Genomic DNA, 20,423 nt, shown 5'->3' with positions numbered 1-20,423 from the left:
CCTTCCACCATTGAATACATGTATGCACCGGAAAAGGTGTCTTGGGTTGTTAAAGTGCCGGTTATTTTAATTTTCAGTTAATGGCGGTCATTTTAGACGCCATCTTGAAAATAACCACTTTCCCGGATATGGATTTTGGTGGATTTTTAGTATGTTATTTTTGAGATCAAATAGTACCAAAAACCGTTGACAAACATTTTTGTTACAAGTTTTGGCGGTCAGAATAGAGTAAAAATGGGTGTAGAATGGCGGCCATTTTGTTTTTGCCAATTTGAGGATTTTAACATCAAAATCGAGGTTGGCAAACAGCAAATTTGGACTCAGCGCCCTCAAATTATGATAAAGCACTTCTCAATTCAGCATTAACACGATTTGCCTAAGGCAGTCTACTTTTCTCAAATCTGGACCTGACTAAATCACCATACCCACAGAGACTGTTCATGTATAAGGCAAGGACTACTCTTCCATTTACTCCTGTACATAAATTGGCAAAAATGACATTTTCCCCAAAGTTTTCTTTCAAAGTATCCGGGGGGGGGGGGGGGGAGCACTTACATGTACATTGACAAGTGGATACCATGCATGACCAAAAAACATAAAAAAGGATGTCTTTTTCAAGAAGGGCATGTTATGTACATAACGTATAAAGGGTGTCTAAAACACTAAAATAATTTAAAAAGGGTATCTATTTCCCTAGGAAAGCTACGTGTTTAGGGTCAAATTTTCGAGAGTATGAAAATTAAGACTAAAATTTTTTTTAATATAAAGGATGTACTTTTTGCCTCAACAGTCAACACTACTTGTTTGGAGTACAATTTGTGCGAGGTTTGGGAGGTGGGGCCGTACGGTAAAACCGACGTCCTTGACATAACAATAAAAATATTACATGTATACTTGTGTAGGGGTTCAATTCAGGGATTACTTGCCAACGATATCGTTTTGTTTCCAATACTTGTTATGGGTAGGGTTGCACACGCAATACTTGTTTATGGACAAGTCCACCTTAACATGAAGTTGATTTGAATAAAAAGAATAAAAATGAATCCAACATGCTATACACTCAAAACTTCATCAAAATCGGATGTAAAATCAGAAAGTAAATTTTAAAGTTTTGCTTAATTTCACAATACAGATATACTCACATCCTAGTTGGTATGCAAATTAGGAGACTGATGACGTTATCCACTCACTATTTTATTTTACATGAAATATGAAATATTCTAATTTTCTCCTCATTGTCAAGTGAAACAACAATTGATTCCTCTATGAACATGTGGAACTAGCAATTGCTTAAAACCATATGATTCAGTCAAGTATATTTAGGTCCCTATGGTCAAATCTGTAAAAAATCAAATATCGTATAATTGAAACAATAAAAAACAAAAGAAATAGTGAGTGAAGGACATCATTTACCGTCTCATTTGCATGTCACTGAATTGTGACTGTCACGGTTTTGCGAAAAATATTAGTGAAACTTTAAAATGTCATAACTTAATATTCTACATCCGATTTCGATGAAATTTTGAACGTTATGCTTGTTTGATTTTCCTCTATTTATTCAAATCAGCATTTTTCTGGGGTGGACATGACCTTTAAGGGCAGCATTTTCAGAATATGGAAAATACTTGTTTAGGGTGCTTTTTGAGACCCCATGGTCACGCATAGTATCCACTCATCAATGCTTGCTTGCAAATCATTTTTTTTTGTTTGGGAAGGACTCCCCTTTAATAGTTTTACCACTTTAGTTTGCATGTAGGGGAAGGTGGGGTAAGTTGTGACACTTTTTGCATTTTGCATGTTAGAATTGATATGACTAGTACTATTGTAGAAATAAGTACCTTGCCTTTAAATTTGATTCTTGGGAAATGTTTTTCACCTATATATAACTTTCTACCCCCACACTGAAAGTCATCGTGACCTTTGAAAAAATCTATGTCAAATGGCTCAACTTGCCCCATATATTAGTCCAGGATAGGCCCCATAGAAAATTGACCAAACCTTGTTTTTTATATATACAATATTTTTTATGGTTTCTTGTCAATTCGAGGGTGCTGATTACGAATCTGAATGATGCCACTCGTGTAACCTTGAGCATTTTCCGCAAATTGGCAAAATCCAATATGGCCGCCAAAATATGCAAATTACCCATGAAACTCATAAAATTGTCCGCCCATTGGCTGTGAAATGCATGAAATTGTGTGGCAGGAGTGAAATACAATCTTAAAAAATAATTTTTGACAAAATATTTATCTTCCTGATATTCAAAATGGCCGCCATAGGCCATTGTATACACTGTCATGTACAATATGAATAGGGAAAACTAATTTTCACAAAAATGAGCACTAAACTGCAAAAATCGCGATGTATGAACGAAGTAATATGCAAATCATCATTACTAATGAGATATATTATTTATTATGTCAAATATGGGAACATTGCTGTATTTCGATATCTAAAATAGCCGCCACTGGCCCAAACAGTATTGCGTACAATGGCAATGGCCGGGGCCAAAAAATGAGAAGATTGAGCATTAAAATGCATATTGATAAACGAGTGGATTACTGACTAAAAACATAATTGTAAATATGCCATTTATGTGTTAAATGCTGTATTTTGAAATTCAAATAGGCCGCCATAGCCCCTATATTCATCATGTACAATGCGAATAGAGAAACTAATTTTCACACGAGTAAGAAACATAAAATGCATTTAATTGTGATATGAGTAAAATATTGTCTGACAACATGTTTTATAGCAAGACATATCATTTCTTTTGTCATGCATGAGATAAATACTGTATTATGAAATTCAAAATGGCCCCTATAGGCCCTAACAGTATTATCTACAATGTGAATTGGGACATATAATTTGTAGGAATTTGGATTTGCTTGACTATGACATCCATATAATCCTGTTGTATGAGTAAAACGTTGTTTGAAAACATTTTTTTAATCATCGCATTTCTTCTTTCATATAGGTGATAAATACTGTATTTTGACATTCAAAATAACCTACGCCCTAACTAAATTATGTAACATGCGAACAGGGAAACTAATTTTTACAAGAGTGAGAATCATAAAATGCATATAACTGTGATGTACGGGTAAAGATATTGTCTTAAACATTATTTCTAACTGAATACATCACATATGGGTCGTGGACATGGTGGAGGTAATAAATGCTGTACTTTGAAATCCAAAATGGCTGCCATAGGTCCTAAAAGTATTGTGTACATTGTAACATGGGACGTATAATTTTGACAGAATTTGGCTTTGCTTTGCATATAATTGTGAATTGTGATGTAAAGGTGAATTATTGTCTAAAACCATGGTTTCTAACTAGATATATCATAATGTTGTGTAATTAATGTGATAAATGCTGCATTTTTAAATTGAAAATGGCCACCATAGGCACTTATCGTATAATATACAATTTGGGTGGAGACAAATGATGTTTACAAAAAGAGCATATGACAGCCATTTTGAATGTTGAAATACAGTATTTATCACCTAAATTACATATTTTGTTATGAATCATGTCTTCAGACAACATTCCAATCATACATCACCATTTGACCAAGCAAAGCCAAGTTCTGTTCAAATGATTTGTTCCCATTCATATTGTGTATAATACCGTAAGGGACTGTAGCGGCCATTTTGACTTAAAAATAACCGTATTTATCACCTAACTGGCAGAATAAATGTTATATCTTAATAGAAATGATGCTTTCAGACAATATTTTACTCATAGATCACTATTACGTGCATTTATGGTGCTCACTCCTGTGAATATTGGTTTCCCACTTTGCATTTGACATAATACGGTTAATGTCGATGGCGGCCATTTTGAAAGTCGAAATACAGTATTTAACACAAACTTGAAACCTGAATGATATATTTCGTTAGAAAATACGTTTTTAGACAGTATCCAATTAATTTATCACATATATATGCATTTTAGCGCTCACTCTTGTGATTTCTTTTCTCCTATTTCTCATTGTGTATAATACTTTTAGGGCCTTTGGCAGCCATTTTGAATATCAGAATACAACATTCACCACATACATGGCATATTAATAATATATTTCGTTAATAATTATGTTTATAGTCAGTATTCCAACTGTTTAATCTTCATAATAAGCATTTTAGTGATCACTCTTGAGAATTTTTTGGCCCCCATTGCCATTGTACGCAATACTGTTTGGGCCAGTGGCGGCTATTTTAGATATCAAAATACTGCAATTTTCCCATATATGACATTACAAATGATATATCTCATTAGTTATGGTGATTTACATACAGTGTATATTACTTCGTTCATACATCGCGATTTTTTGCAGTTTAGTGCTCATTTTTTTAAAAATTAGTTTTCCCTATTCATATTGTACATGATACCGTATACAATGGCCTATGGCGGCCATTTTAATATCAGAAAAATTATATTTTTGTCAAAAATTATTTTTTAAGATTGTATTTCACTCCCGCCACACAATTTCCTGTATTTCACAGCTAATGTGCGGACAATTCTATGATTTTCATGGGTAATTTGCATATTTTGGCGGCCATATTGGATTTTGCCAATTTGCGGAAAATGCTCAAGGTTACACGAGTGGCATCATTCAGATTCGTAATCAGCACCCTCGAATTGACAAGAAACCATCAAAATATATTGTATATATAGAGAAACAAGGTCATGCCTCTTCTATCCTGGACTATATGGGGTAAGTTGTGCCACCGTCTGGGGTAAGTTGAGCCACAAAAACTACGTACAAAATGTATGGGGGAGAACCAGCATGTCAATTTTTTGTTTAAAGTCTTTTCACTTGCTAATTCTCTATAAATACTAACATCCTTTAAAAGGAAAAGAGCAGTCATGTGAATTTGCTCCTTTCAGTCTGCATTTCAATCAATTTTTATGGTTTGTTTGTTTTTTAAGATACATTATCATAAGAATTACAATGGCTCAATTTGCCCCATGCTGTTTGGCTCAACTTACCCCAGTCCGAACTTAGTGCGATAATTTTGTATCCACACATTTATTATTCATCCATCATATAAAAGACAGTGACAAGAATGAAGATCCATACCTTGACTAACAATGTTGTTATGTCTTTACTACATTTAAAGACGTGTGTGTGTATAAAGCACTTATTTCACACTCTTTTTTACTTTTTTGGCTGAAATTCATACTTTTCCCTCTAAAAAAATACTTTTTGTTTCAAACTCGAAAACAATGTGGTGGGGTTAGGGGTTATGCTATGGGTCATCAATACATGACACCACCACAATATCTGTCTCATACATTATTGGTCTGGGGCTGGTGGCTCAACTTGCCCCTATGCTCAACTTACCTTGCCCTCCCCTACTTGTGTTTGATATTGAATAAGCAATAATGCAACGACTTAACTTTTGTATTTCCTTTAATAATTATATAATAATAATGAATACCACAACATTGATAACTTTTTCTTTTTTCATTTTTTCTTGAGAAAATTGTTAGTTTAAATTTAATAGAGTGTCTGATCATGGCTCCCGTTTCTCCTTTGATTGAAAATAAATAGGACACATTTTATTTTTCTCTTCATGTACAGAAAATGATACATCAATATCATCATATGACGTGAATAGAAAGGATGTCAGAATCATTGATGGATCTCCTGTGCAAGATCTTATTTTGCTTGGAAGCAATCAGACTTTAGATTTCATACGTTTAGATCAAAATAACAATGTCTCAACTGCGGTATGTATAAATTCTGTCAAAGGAATATTTAAAGATTATGATTGCTTGACATTACGTTTTATTTCAATAATCATTGTGGTATTGTAGAATCAATAAACAGCTGTCGACACATGCTTGGAAAATGTTGAGGTGTGAAGTCTAAAGTTCGCCACACTGCATTTTCTTTTAAAGGAGGTTTACCCTGACAATGAGTCTGTTTTGATAAAACATAAAGTACAGAAAAACACCAGTGATTTGATGGAAATCTGTCTAACAAAGTTAGGAATTTTCTTAGTTTTGATTTTATGATGTCACAGCCAAGCAACTTCTTACATGTACATGTATGTCTTGTGATGCGTCTCTCACAGTCTCACCTGCTTTACACAATTCAATATAGCACCAGTGCTGACTTGAAAACTATTTTAAAATGATTATTCACACAAAAAATCATATAATGATACAATACTACGTTCATTGACCCTAAATGACATTTGACCTTGATCATGTGACCTTAAAGACTTGTCAGTGATAAACCCCATGTCAACATTTCATAAACTGCCTATACCCCTACCCAATCCATTCTTCTAATTTTTCTTGTTTCTTTCTTTCTCCTTTCATTATTATCAATTTTTTTCTTGATTGAAGATGTTGTGTTTTTTCAATATGTATATATTCGTTGTAATCCCAGGGGGCCACTTCCATTGACGAGTGGAAACATTGCGTGACCAAGAAAAAACGTAAAAAGGATCTCTTTTTCAAGATAGGGCATGTTATGTATGTAACGTAATAAGGGTGTCAAAAACACTAAAATGATAAAAATGGGTATATATTTTGCTAGGAATATGTGTTTACGGTCCAATTTGCGAGGGTATGAAAAGACTAAAATATCTTTTGCCCCAAAACTACATACATGTTTAGGGTACAATTTGAGCTAGGTGTGTGGGGTGATACTAAACCCTATAGAAGCCGGTGCCCGTGACATAATAATTAAGATATTGTAGATGGTCAATTCAGGAAATACTTGCCAAGGGTACCGTATTGTTTCCAATACTTGTTAAGGGTAGGTTTTCACATTTTCAGAACATCGAAAATACTTGTTCAGGGTGCTTTTTCGAACCCCATTGTCACGCATGGTATCCATTCGTCAATAGAATTGCACCCCCCACTGGGGATTGTAATGTATCATGTGATATAAAGTCCACCCAATTCAGCTTTAGGCTGCTATGTGGTTTTTGTCTCACCTGCATATAGCAGAGTGAGACTATAGGCGCCACTTTTCCGACGGCAGCGGCGGCGGCGTCAACATCAAATCTTAACCTAAGGTTAAGTTTTTGAAATGACATAACTTAGAAAGTATATGGACCTAGTTCATGAAACTTGGCCATAAGGTTAATCAAGTATTACTGAACATCCTATTAGAGTTTCATGTCACATGACCAAGGTCAAAGGTCATTTAGGGTCAATGAACTTTGGCCGATTTGAGGGTATCTGTTGAATTACAATCAAAACTTTAAAAGTTTTTGGATCTGATTCATGAAACTTGGACATAATAGTAATCAAGTATCACTGAACATCATGTGCAAGTTTCAGGTCACATGATCAAGGTCAAAGGTCATTTAGGGTCAATGAACTTTGGCCGAATTGGGGGTATTTGTTGAATTACCATCATAACTTTGAAAGTATGTTGGTCTAGTTCATAAAACTTGGACATAAGAGTAATCAAGTATCACTGAACATCCTGTGCGCATTTTAGGTCACATGACCAAGGTCAAAGGTCAATGAACTTTGGCCATAATGGGGGTATCTGTTGAATTACCATCATAACTTTGCAAGTTTATTGATCTGACTTTTGAAACTTGGACATAAGAGTAATCAAGTATCACTGAATATCCTGTGCAAGTTTCAGGTCACGTGATCAAGGTCAAAGGTCATGTGAGGTCAATGAATTTTGGCCACATTGGGGGTATTTGTTGAATTACCATCATATCTCTGTAAGTGTATTGGTCTAGTTCATAAAATGTGGAAATAAGAGTAACCAAGTATCACTGAACATCTTGTGCGAGTTATAGTAGTTTTCAAAGTCAGCACTGCTGCTATGTTGAATCGCGTGATGCAGGTGAGACGGCCAGAGGCATTCCACTTGTTAACATATACCTTTTCATATCAAATCAAATTGCAGCTTTACATGTATGTGTCATAATAGTCTTGCACATAAACTTTAACCTTGACTTCAACTTCTCCACAGCTATCTTTCTTTCTCTCACACACACCCACACACACGAAGGGCAAGATGAGCTTATGCCGTGGCGTCCGTCGTCCGTCCAAATGCTACTACTTCGCCATTTCAATTCTGTTTGCTTTATATGATAGCACTAGGTGGGGGATTCAAAAATTCTACACAGAATTTGAAATTCATTAAATATGCTAATTTATGCGCATTTTTCAAAATTCACAAAAAATGCTCCCTCTTCTTTATTTTTTGACCGATTTTGAATTTTTTGCTTTCATCTGGTAGAGCTTCATGAGATTCACCAAACTCCTACACAGAAATTTGAAATATTGACCAGCACAATCTTTATTCTAATTTATGCGAAATTAATTTATGCAAATTTTGAAAAATTCACATAAAATGCTTCTTTGTTTGTTGACCGAATTGATTTTTTTTCTTTCATCTGGTAGAGCTTCATGAGGTCCACCAATCTCATACACAGAATTTTGAAATTTTGACTAGAACAATTTTTATGCTAATTTATGCGAAATTAATTTATGCATATTTTGAAATATTCACATAAAATGCTTCTTCTTTATATGTTGACCGATTTTTACTTTTTTTTACTTTTTTTCTTCTTCCATTTTGTAGAACTTTATGAGGTTCACCAAACTTCTACACAGAATTACGAAGAAATGTTTTTTCTTCTTCATTTGTTGTTCAATTTTGTTTGCTTTATACAGGCGCGTAGCCAAGGGGGGCGGTGGGGGCGGTCGCCCCCCAAAAAAAAGTCCCCAAAAAGAAAAAAAGAGAGAAGAAAAGGAAAAGGGAGGGGAGGAAAGGGAAGAATGGTAGCTTTGTGTTTTTTTTTCTTCTTTTCATTCTTTATTTTTTTCTCATAAGTGAAACTCCTTCACTCTTGCTCTAAATTTACATGTGAATTTTGCTTCCGCGCTGTGCGCGGTTAAATGACAGTATTGAAGATCTCCATTGTTTCTCCCACCCTTTCTCTAAACCCTTTTTTCCCATCTCAGCTATATGTGTTTCTCGACAGTTAAAGTTCAAATGTATGCATTGTGGCATCATTACGAAAATTTCCCGGACTTCGGACTGCAAACTGCGGTCGGATACCCCGTTTTTCGTTTGGAAACTCTCAAACAACATTTCCAACCCCGATAAACCCATCTTGGCCAGGTAATCCCCTTGTCTCAATTTCACCACCACAGGCCGGCCAAACGAGCGTTGAGCCAAGGACGAAATGATAACAGCTGTGCTATTACGTAAGACTTGTCTGCCTGTAGAAGGATCTTCGGAATGAAATTATTGTATTCAATATTAAACACGTTTTCAAAGGCATATTACATTCAGACATCCAATACTAGTCCATTTTTTTCAATTTCGAATGAAGAAAATCGACCTCGAAATAAGGAAAGTAAGCGAATAAAAATGACGGCATGTTTTGCAGAAACCGAGCTCAGCGCTGCGCATGCATCCCGTCGTGTGTGGCCCCCTACTGTGACTGTATATGCCAGGCTCTTGCGTTATCTTCGGACCGACGTCAAGAAACAGGTGTTTTGAAACTTAAATTGCTTGCTTGGGGCATGTTAGGGTTTGTCGTATTTGGAGAAGAGAATTGATCAGAAGGGAAACCAGGGTATAGTGATCTCAAATGGAAGTTTTTCGTCATGTGGAATTAGAGTAAGGTTAGGCCGAAGTATACAAAGTAATCTTTTTTTTTAAATTGATCGCTTAACTTCTGGTCTTTTTATCAATTTTTGCCATCACCTCCATAAAGTCAACTTCTCCGCTTTTCAGCTCATTACTAAACAACCATAATTTTGGGGCAAACATGTTCCTAATTTAAAAAGAGGAAGATATAAAATTCTTGTCGTATTAAATAATAAAGTACAATATCTTTTTATCAAATCCTATTAAATTTCATGTCATTTCCCTGCACGTTCATTTCTTGTCCTGTCTTGCGCCCTCAGTTTGAAATTTTGAATGACACGTGAGTTTCTTTATAATTCAAAATGAAGCGCTTCAGGATAAGTAAAAAAAATAAGGCATTCTTTTTAAAAAATCTAATTTCAATAAATCACAGAAATTTCTAATTTTTGCGCACCATTTTTCTTGTGATGAAGTTCAATAATCCTAGAAAATCAATTGAATTAGAGCCGATGGAGGTATTGAAGATATCTGTACTTGATGAAACGTCCGCCCTTTGAAATATCAGAATTATATTGCTCTGCGTGGGGAGGAATATCTTCCGCCCGGCATATACACTTCTCCTCTGTTCCGCGAGTTAAAGATATGCACTGTCGCTAAATTTTTTGTAATAAAATCTGATCTTTCCCAGGGGAGTATTCAATATTTGAGAACACCCTTTTCTCGGGATCCTTTTCATGGCAAAAATTTGACAAAACGCTCTAGCTTCCACACTTCGTGCGGGTTATTATTATTTTAATTTCCTCCATTGTATTCATTTTTTGTGCGTTCACAATCAATTTCAAAACAAGGTTCAAAATCACAATCTAGTCAACCGAATTGGAGCTGATATACTAGAGACGAGAGACGGCTCCTTTTCATTTTAATGTATGAAACCTCGAAAGCTTCGCGCTTCGCGGGAGGGGGAAACTCCCCCTCCCTGCACCCAACCCCTAGGGAGCGCGCTTCGCGCTCTCTGTAGGTGTTGGCATGCTTCGCGTGCATTTACCGCCCCCTCCAAAATTAAATCCTGGCTACGCGGTTGGCTTTATATAATAGCTGGAGGTGGTAATGCAAAATTTCAACATAGAATTTTGAAACTCATTAAAATATGCTAATTTATTCATATATTTTAAAACTCACAAATATTACTTATTTATTTGTTGATTGACTTTGGTTATTTTTGTTCCATCTGAGAGCTACATTGTAGGTTGAGGTTCAAAACAGAGTTAAGAAACTTGACTAGATAATTATTAATACTAAATTCATATGAAATTTATTCATTGATAAAAGAAATGCTTCTACGTCATTTCTTCATCAATTTCAATTCTATATCCTCAATATAGAATTGTCACCAATATAATTAACTACAGTGTCAACTGGGCTGAAATTAAAATTGTGTTAAACTTTGTTGCGAGATGCCGGATGAGCTCCACATCATTGATGTGCTAGTTTCTAAAGTCACGACCTTACGTGGCTTCTTCTTTGTCTCCCAAAAGTTTCAGTGGTAATCGATTATCCTATCACATATCGGCGCAAGTCAGCTACATGGAGTTGTGTGTGTGTGTACTTTCTGTTTGAAGCACACATATATGCACCCATTATATTCACCTATGCATACAACATACATGTACATTGTGTCTTGAGGGCATGCGAGGCCGGGTTGGATTAAAATACTCGTACCTCTTTCAGGTTGGTGTTTAACAGTGATTGTGATACCATCATTGTATATTTTGACAAATGTAACCTGTATCAAGTAATTAATATCAATTGTCATTTTGTTACTATTACTTGAGTATTTGAATTTTCCCAAGTGTCTAATCGGGGTCTGCCGAACATTCGATTAGTGTAAATTTTGCTAATCGAATACTAGATAAATCAAGTATAGGAACTTGTATTTAGATAATTTATGGTTTCATCAACCCATTCTACGTTTATATACATGTACAATGTAATATTACTTTGAAGTTACCCAGCCTAACAATTTTACTCTTGTTCACATTGATTTTGAAATCTTGAGATTTTTTCAGTTTCCTGTTTAAATCCGAATTATTATGTTTTTAATGATAGATGTAGATGAAAAGTTCAACGAAAAAGTGAAGATCTAGAGTGAGAAATGCACATTTAAAACTCTTCTTTTTGATGTCTTTTTACATGTAATTTTTTTATTTCTAGGATATTGGGGTATGCTACAGTACAGCAGCACACAGTTGCTACCAAGCCGGAACTAATGAGGTAAGGATTATGGACACTATACAGTATAAAAGGAAGCCCATCTTTAAACTACCTAGGCAGGGGTATTTTGGGAGTTAATATGGGGGGGTGTTACACCCACAAATGTAATAATCGCCCACAAATGTAATAACGCCCACAAATGTAATAACACTTTACCCACAAATGTAATAACGCCCACAAATGTAATAACACTTTACCCACAAATGTAATAATTTCACCCACAAATGTAATAATGCACTTTACCCACAAATGTAATAATTTTTGATCGCCCACAAATGTAATAATGACTTTACCCACAAATGTAATAAATTTGAAGGGATTTTTGGCAAATCCGTTCTAAGCTAAAATCGTATAGTAATGCGTTCATTTAGCACAAAAGTGCAAAGTCTCATTTCCTGACCCGGTTAATTAACAAATTATAATATAAGTCCAAAGTCTTTATTCCAAACCCGTTTTTTTTCAAAAATTATAATATAAATCCAAAGTCTTTATTCCAGACCCGGTTGTTTCAAAAATAATAATATGAGCCCAAAGTCTTTATTCCAGACCTGGTTGTTTAAAAAATTATAATATAAATCCAAAGTCTTTATTCCAGACCCGGTTGTTTCGAAAATAATAATATGAGCCCAAAGTCTTTATTCCAGACCCGGTTGTTTCAAAAATAATAATATAAGCCCAAAGTCTTTATTCCAGACCCGGTTGTTTAAAAAATAATAATATGAGCCCAAAGTCTTTATTCCAGACCCGGTTGTTTAAAAAATAATAATATAAGTCCAAAGTCTTTTCTCCAGACCCGGTTGTTTAAAAAATTATAATATAAATCCAAAGTCTTTTTCCAGACCCTGTTGTTTCAAAAATTATAATATAAATCAAAAGTCTTTATTCCAGACCCGGTTGTTTAAAAAATAATAATATAAGTCCAAAGTCTTTATTCCAGACCCGGTTGTTTAAAAAATAATCATATGAGCCAAAAGTCTTTATTCCAGACCCGATTGTTTCAAAAATGATAATATAAGTCCAAAGTCTTTATTCCAGACCCGGTTGTTTAAAAAATAATAATGCAAGTCCAAAGTCTTTTTCCAGACCCTGTTGTTTCAAAAATCATGATATGAATCCAAAATCTTTTTTCCAGACCCGGGTGTTTAAAAAAATCATGATATAAATCCAAAGTCTTTTTTCCAGACCCGGTTATTTCAAAAATTATAATTTTAGTCCCAAATGAGATACATTAATGATATTCCAGTGGAATAAAAATGAGAATCGAGCTTAGTCTTTTCTCCAGACGCTAATGGTAAATTGAAAATCAAGCATAGTCTTTGCTCCAGACCCGGTAACTAAAAGCTGAAACTTTATAGTAATGTGTTTATATAGCACAAAAATGCAAAATCTTTTTTTCCAGACCCGGTTAATTAAAAAATTATAATATAAGACCAAAGTCTTTTTTCCAGACCCATTTATTTCAAAAATTATAATAATTATAAAAAAACAAAGACCCACCATCCTATTTATGTTGAATAACATGGAAATGTAGCGTAGTCTTTTTGTCAGACCCAGTTATAAAAGTCATTAAAAACACAACAACAACAACAAAACAAAGACCCTGCAACCATTAAAGGTCAAGTCCTCTTCCGCAGAAAAATATTGATTTGAATCAATAGAGAAAAATCAGACAAGCACAATGCTGAAAATTTCATCAAAATCGGATGTAAAATAAGAAAGTTATGACATTTCAAAGTTTTGTTTATTTTTAACAAAATAGTTATATGAACGAGCCAGCTACATCCAAATGAGAGAGTCGATGATGTCACTCAATCACTCTTTCTTTTGGTTTTCATTGTTTGAATTATACATTATTTCAATTTTTACGAATTTGACGATTAGGACCTCCTTGCCTAAAGCACAAAATGTTAAAATAATAAATTTCCACGTGTTGCAGGGAGGAATGAAACTTCATTTCACATGACAATGACGAGAAAATAAAAATTCATATTTCATTTAAGAAAATACAAAAGAAATAGTGAGTGAGTGATGTCATCAGTTCCTCATTTGCATACCGACCGAGATGTGCATATAACTGTTTTGTGAAATGAAGTGAAACATTAAAATGCCATAACTTTCTTATTTTACATCCGATTTTGATGAAATTTTCAGTGTTATGCTTGTTGAATTTTTCTATTCATATCAAGTTTTTGTTGGGGTGGACTTGTCCTTTAAAAAAAATAATTTCTTGTATATTCCTTCCTTTTTTCTATGAAAAAACCTAAATAACAAAACATTAAAATACATATGAAAAAAAACTGAGAAATAAGATATCAGTAAACAATAGGGGGATTACTTCCCGAAAACGATAAAGTTGTTGATTGACGATCTATGATATATTATATAAAAGAAAAACATTCTAACAAGAGGGGATAACCATTCCATACATGGAATGGAATTTGCATTCCATGTTTTTATTTGGCAATAAGTCATGATTGACTATTTTTGCCACCCATTGTATGAGAAGTAGGGTAACAATTTTATTTAGTATTATTTTTATTACTTCTTTTTGTCTCACCTGCATAGCAGAGTGAGACTATAGGCGCTGCTTTTCCGACGGCGACGGCGGCGGCGGCGTCAACATCAAATCTTAACCTGAGGTTAAGTTTTTGAAATGACATCATAACTTAGAAAGTATATGGACCTAGTTCATGAAAATTGGCCATAAGGTTAATCAAGTATTAACTAACATCCTATTAGAGTTTCATGTCACATGACCAAGGTCAAAGGTCATTTAGGGTCAATGAACTTAGACCATGTTGGGGGAATCAACATCAAAATCTTAACCTGAGGTTAAGATTTTGAAATATCATCATAACTTAGAAAATATATAGACCTAGTTCATTAAACTTGGACATAAGGTTAATCAAGTATCACCAAACATCCTGCATGAGTTTTACGTCACATGACCAAGGTCAAAGGTCATTTAGGGTCAATGAACTTTGGCCGATTTGGGGGTATCTGATGAATTACAATCAAAACTTCAAAAGGTTTTGGATCTAATTCATGAAACTTGGACATAATAGTAATCAAGTATCACTGAACATCCTGGGCAAGTTTCAGGTCACATGGTCAAGGTCAAAGGTCATTTAGGGTCAATGAACTTTGGCCGAATTGGGTTTTTTGTTGAATTAACATCATAACTTTGCAAGTTTATTGATCTGACTTTTGAAACTTGGACATAAGAGCAATAAAGTATCACTGAATATCCTGTGCAAGTTTCAGGTCACATGATCAAGGTCAAAGGTCATGTGAGGTCAATGAATTTTGGCCACATTGGGGGTATTTGTTGAATTACCATCCTATCTCTGTAAGTGTATTGGTCTAGTTCATAAAACGTGGAAATAAGAGTAACCAAGTATCACTTAACATCTTGTGCGAGTTATAGTCAGCACTGCTGCTATGTTGAATCGCGTGATGCAGGTGAGACGGTCAGAGGCATTCCACTTGTTTATTATTATTATTTCTTGTATATTCATTGTTTTTTTGAAAAAAACACAAAACCTATAAATACATATAAAACAAAAAACTGAGGAATAAGATATCAGCACACAATATGGGGACTACTTCCCGTAAACGATAAGGTTGTTGATCGACGATCTATGAGATATTATATTAAAGAAAATCATTCTAGCAAGAGGGGATAAAATTTTAACAAGTTCTTCGGTACTTTAAATTTTCAGTGTACCAAGCACCAATAGTAATATATTCAGCATTTTTTTTATTAGTTACAATTCCAATAATCTCAGTGGCCTAAGATATATTTTCTGGGGTTATATTGACCCGTTAAGTAGAGAGAGAGAAAGAGGATTTATGTGATCAAGAAGTGATAAGATAGGAAAAAAAAGCTGATTTGAAATGACTGAAAGAGAGACAGGCAAAGAAAGAAGAGCCCCCTCCAACACCCGTACCAGAGTTACGGAGTTAAGCCGTCCCGTCGGTGGATTCAGGTCCATCAACATCATGAGGTTCAATCTTTCCAGGGGGCAAACGTGTGTGGGTGTGTGTGTGTGTTTGAGTTTTGTCAGACGTGTCTCAATCAGATATGATTATTTACGTCTGGGACCGACTTTTAACGTCACCATCCGAAAGACGTGACCAGGGCTCGAACCTCGAACCTCTGCATCAATTTGTAACTTCCCCATATAGCTTGGATTACAGGCGCACGCCACAACGCACAGTCTTTAAAAATGGTGTAGCCTTTGCTCTAGACCCATGCAGTATTTCAAAATAGGAAATTATTAGAAACGATAAAAACAGACAAACAATATTAACAAAGACGCCACAATATCATTGATGTAGAATAACGTTGTTGTTGTTGTTATTTTGGGTTTTTAAGGCGCGTGCCATTCAGATTTGAATATTTACACATTTTATTAATTTGACGTTTTTGTGGTATCCAATTGAATTCAATTTTATTTATTTCACTTCCATCAAACAAAAACAAGTTGTATACCAACTTACGGTATGCCTTATTACAGGGTTTTATAGTTTGGGTTTTTAGATTAATCTTCTGCTTAATTTGTATTTTAAGAGAACTGGATGTGGGGTAAAGACAAGTCTCTAAACCCAAGCATTTTAACTGGGTTTAATTTTAGAGATTGGTCTTAGCTTTGATTTCTTTCAATATTTGTTTTTCTTATAAATAGCTGGGTCTAGACGAAGGTCTAAGCATAATGATAATGTTATTCAACAGGAATAAGAATATGACAAAGTTTTATGTTTTTAAGAATATTTGAATTAATTTTTAAATGACTGGGTCTGGAATAGAGACAACGCTCTAAACATGTGCTTTTGTACTTGGTCTGAATTTGGAGGATTGTTGGTTCTTAGATTCGTTGTTAGGGGTTGGGTTTTCTTGTTTTTTTTATTCTTGAAATAATTGTGTCTGGAGGAAAGTCTACAATCGATCTCCATGTTATTCCACAGTAGTTAGATTATTGGGTATTTGTTTTAGACAATTTTATTTTTAAATAATAACCAAGTCTGGAAAATTGACGTTTTCTTTGCAAATGCATAATTACAATGTTTTGTAGGGGTCTTAGTATTATTATACAAAAGAATCTGGGTGTGGGGTACAGACATATTTTTTACTGGGTGTAACTTTTGAAAACTGGTTTTAGATTTGATTTTCTTTTTTAATTCATTTCTTAGATAACCTGGTCTGGAGGAAAGAGTACGTTTTACAACTCATGTTATTCCAAGAGAATATGACAGGGTCTTATGTTAGAAGATTTTTTTCGTAATTTTTGTAATGATTAGGTCTGGAATAAAGACAACATTCTAAACCTCTTTTTAAAAACATGTTCTTAGGTTCAAGGATTGCTTGGTATTAGATTTGGAGTTATATATATTTTTACTCTTAGCCTTATTTTGAAAAACAAATGACTGGGTCTGGCTGAAAGACTACGCTATATGTCCATGTTATCCAGCATTAATAAGATTATGGGGTCTTTATACGGTTTTTGTTGTTGTTGTTGTATTGTTATTTACAATTTTTGAATAACAGGGTTTGGAGAAAAGGCTAAGCTCGATTTTCTTTTTTTCCACTGGAATATCATTATGGTATCTTAGTTTGGACTTATATTATAATTTTTGAAATAACTGGGTCTGGAAAAAGACTTTAGACTTACATTATAATTTTTGAAACTACTGCGTCTGGAAAAAGACTGGACTTTTGTGCTATATGAAGGCATTACTATAGGGTTTTAGTTTTTAGTTTTAAATAACCGGGTCTGGAGAAAAGACTATGCTTGATTCTCAATTTACTCATAGCGCGTATATTCACAATACGTTCAGTATAATTCAAAACAACAACAAAGACTTTGATTCCACCAGTTTTAATTAACTGGGTCTGGAGAGAAGACTAGGCTCGATTCTCATTTTTATTCCACCGGAACATCATTATCGTATCTTATTTGGACTTATATCATAATATTTGAAACAATCGGGTCTGGAATAAAGACTTTGGATTTATATTATAATTTTTGAAACAACAGGGTCTGGAAAAAGACTTTGGATTTATATTATAATTTTTGAAACAACCGGGTCTGGTGAAAAGACTTTGGACTTATATTATCATTTTTGAAACAATCGGGTCTGGAATAAAGACTTTAGGCTCATATGATTATTTTTTAAACAACCGGGTCTGGACTTATATTGTACGGGACTTTATATACGGGACTTGGATTTATATTATAATTTTTTAAACAACCGGGTCTGGAAGAAAGACTTTGGATTTATATTATAATTTGTTAATTAACTGGGTCAGGAAAAGAGACTTTGCACTTTCGTGCTACTAGTATATGAATGCATTACTATACGATTTTTGTTCAGAACGGATTTGCCAAAAATCCCTTCAAATCTATTACATTTGTGGGTAAAGTCATTGTTACATTTGTGGGCGATCAAAAATTATTACATTTGTGGGTAAAGTGCATTATTACATTTGTGGGTGAAATTATTACATTTGTGGGTAAAGTGTTATTACATTTGTGGGCGTTATTACATTTGTGGGTAAAGTGTTATTACATTTGTGGGCGTTATTACATTTGTGGGTGCAACAGGGGGGGGGGGCATCCCAGTGAATTTAGTGCAAGGGAAATTTAATGTTACAAAATGTTCATTTTTGCATTAAAATTCACATATTGCCTATCACAATATGAAATTTGTATTAGAAGCGTATTTGTTGGCAAGATACAAGCTCAGTATTGTATCTAACTCCTAAAAAGCAAAAGAAATTATATGAAATATATTTCTGAAAAAAGTAGATCTTCACAATTTTCAAAACTGGACGTTGTGTCACTCATGTTTTTTCTACAGCTATTTACCCAGAAAATTAATTTATCTCAGTACAGGAGCAAGTACAATTTTCCCATACCTTATTACATAGATTGGGCTATTTCGATGCCTAAAAGACTTGGGGGATGATTAAGCCCCCCTTATGATCTTGGCCAACGAAACTTGGCACACGCGTTACCCATGGCATAATCTACAAAACTGCAAGATCAAATTCTGCTAAAAATCTCATTGCTAATTTATTATGCTAATTTATGCAAAAATTCAAAATTTTGCTCTAATTAACTAAATAATGCCCCTATAATGCTAATTTTTGGTACACCAACACTTTATATGATTCTGATTAAATGTACTAAAAAAATCTCAAAATCACATTTATTTTCTTATGTATTTTATTGTTTTTTAAATTTCTTATGTATTTCTTATTTTCAGATTTTCCCCTCTATTTTACATATTTCACATTATATCCTCCTGACCTTGACATATATGGTGTGGATTATATTTTCCCATGACATATGTTGTGCTCAGAAGGAGGCAAGATGCAATTTGAAAGATAATGAGGAAAATCTCAAAATTTGTGTACAAAACAAATGGAGAGTTGTCCACAAAATCAGCCATTTTGAAGCACGTTTGCCAATTTGAGGATGCCCATAGAAAGTACAACAAGAGTTTTCAAACTCCCATAACTTGCTTATTCCATAACCGATTTTGATGAAACTTTTTTCTTTTAAATTGTTCCTCTCGTTACTCTTTCCAATAAGATTACTTCTCTTCTTGGGTTTTGGTTTCCTTTACGTGTGTTGGTCGTTTGTGTGTAACCTCCAGTTAATAGGATTTGTATTGGAGGGGATGTCATTTTTAATAAGAGCTTCTGCTGGTAATAAAAATAAAAATAATACTAATGATGATCATAATAATTTCAAACGATCATCATAAAAATGGTGATAAAGATTTTTCAGAACTGAGGTGGCTTCCCTTGATAAATGAATGTTATCGTTATTATGTTTTATTAGGCCTACATGAAATTTCCAAAAGTTTGAGCTTGTGCTTCTCTCGCAACATCTCACAATAATGCCCTTTTAACAGTAATTAAGTCCATAATTGACCAAAAAGCGAGTTTTACAACTTCAGATTTGATTTTTTTCCAAACCGCTTGCTCGCTATGCTTTCTCGCGAAAAATAAAACCTAAATATATATGTTATCAATCAGAAATCAATTAAAAAAACTTTGCTCAACTTAATTACTACAAAACACACAACTTTTTATGATAATATCATGATGAAAATATTCGGTTGCACCAAAATGCCCTTTTTGGCATATAAGTGCACTTTTTTGGCTCCCCCTAAAAAAAAAGGGAAAATACGTTCCGCCGCCCTTGGTTGAAACATGTATCGTCTTCATGGCTAACTGCCAGAATCCCTTAACATGTCCCTTTTAGATCAGGTCAGAGCTTATAATTAAAATTTCTGCTCGCGCTTCTTGCTCGCAGCTGTTATCTAGATACATAGCCATCTTGCTTTGAAGACCACAAACATATTGCCCATCATATATTTTCAACGAAAACTATAGCTCGCGATTCACGCTTTCATTATCTAACAAGGGCTTATGATATTATTACATATTTACCTTATTTTATAATGATTATTGGGTATTAGGAATACCCTTTCAAAGAAACAAACAAAAAATAAATTTCAAGCTGCCGATCCGGGAAATTATGGG

General features: G+C 34.2%; 1 protein-coding gene across 1 annotated transcript in view; it reads left to right on the top strand.

Annotated features, from left to right (window-relative positions):
* LOC121430086 (semaphorin-1A-like) overlaps positions 1-20,423 on the top strand; it is a 106,392-nt gene that overhangs the window by 22,866 nt on the left and 63,103 nt on the right. Inside the window, exons 3-4 of the mRNA XM_041627362.1 lie at positions 5,591-5,739; positions 11,807-11,866. Of these exons, the coding sequence (XP_041483296.1) occupies positions 5,591-5,739; positions 11,807-11,866 (209 nt within the window). The remainder of the gene's footprint in view (positions 1-5,590; positions 5,740-11,806; positions 11,867-20,423) is intronic.

Source organism: Lytechinus variegatus, chromosome 1 (genome assembly GCF_018143015.1).
Source record: "Lytechinus variegatus isolate NC3 chromosome 1, Lvar_3.0, whole genome shotgun sequence".
NCBI lineage: Eukaryota > Metazoa > Echinodermata > Echinoidea > Temnopleuroida > Toxopneustidae > Lytechinus > Lytechinus variegatus.
The sequence above is the reverse complement of the archived record's forward strand: the minus strand, read 5'-3'. Positions and strand labels throughout refer to the sequence as shown.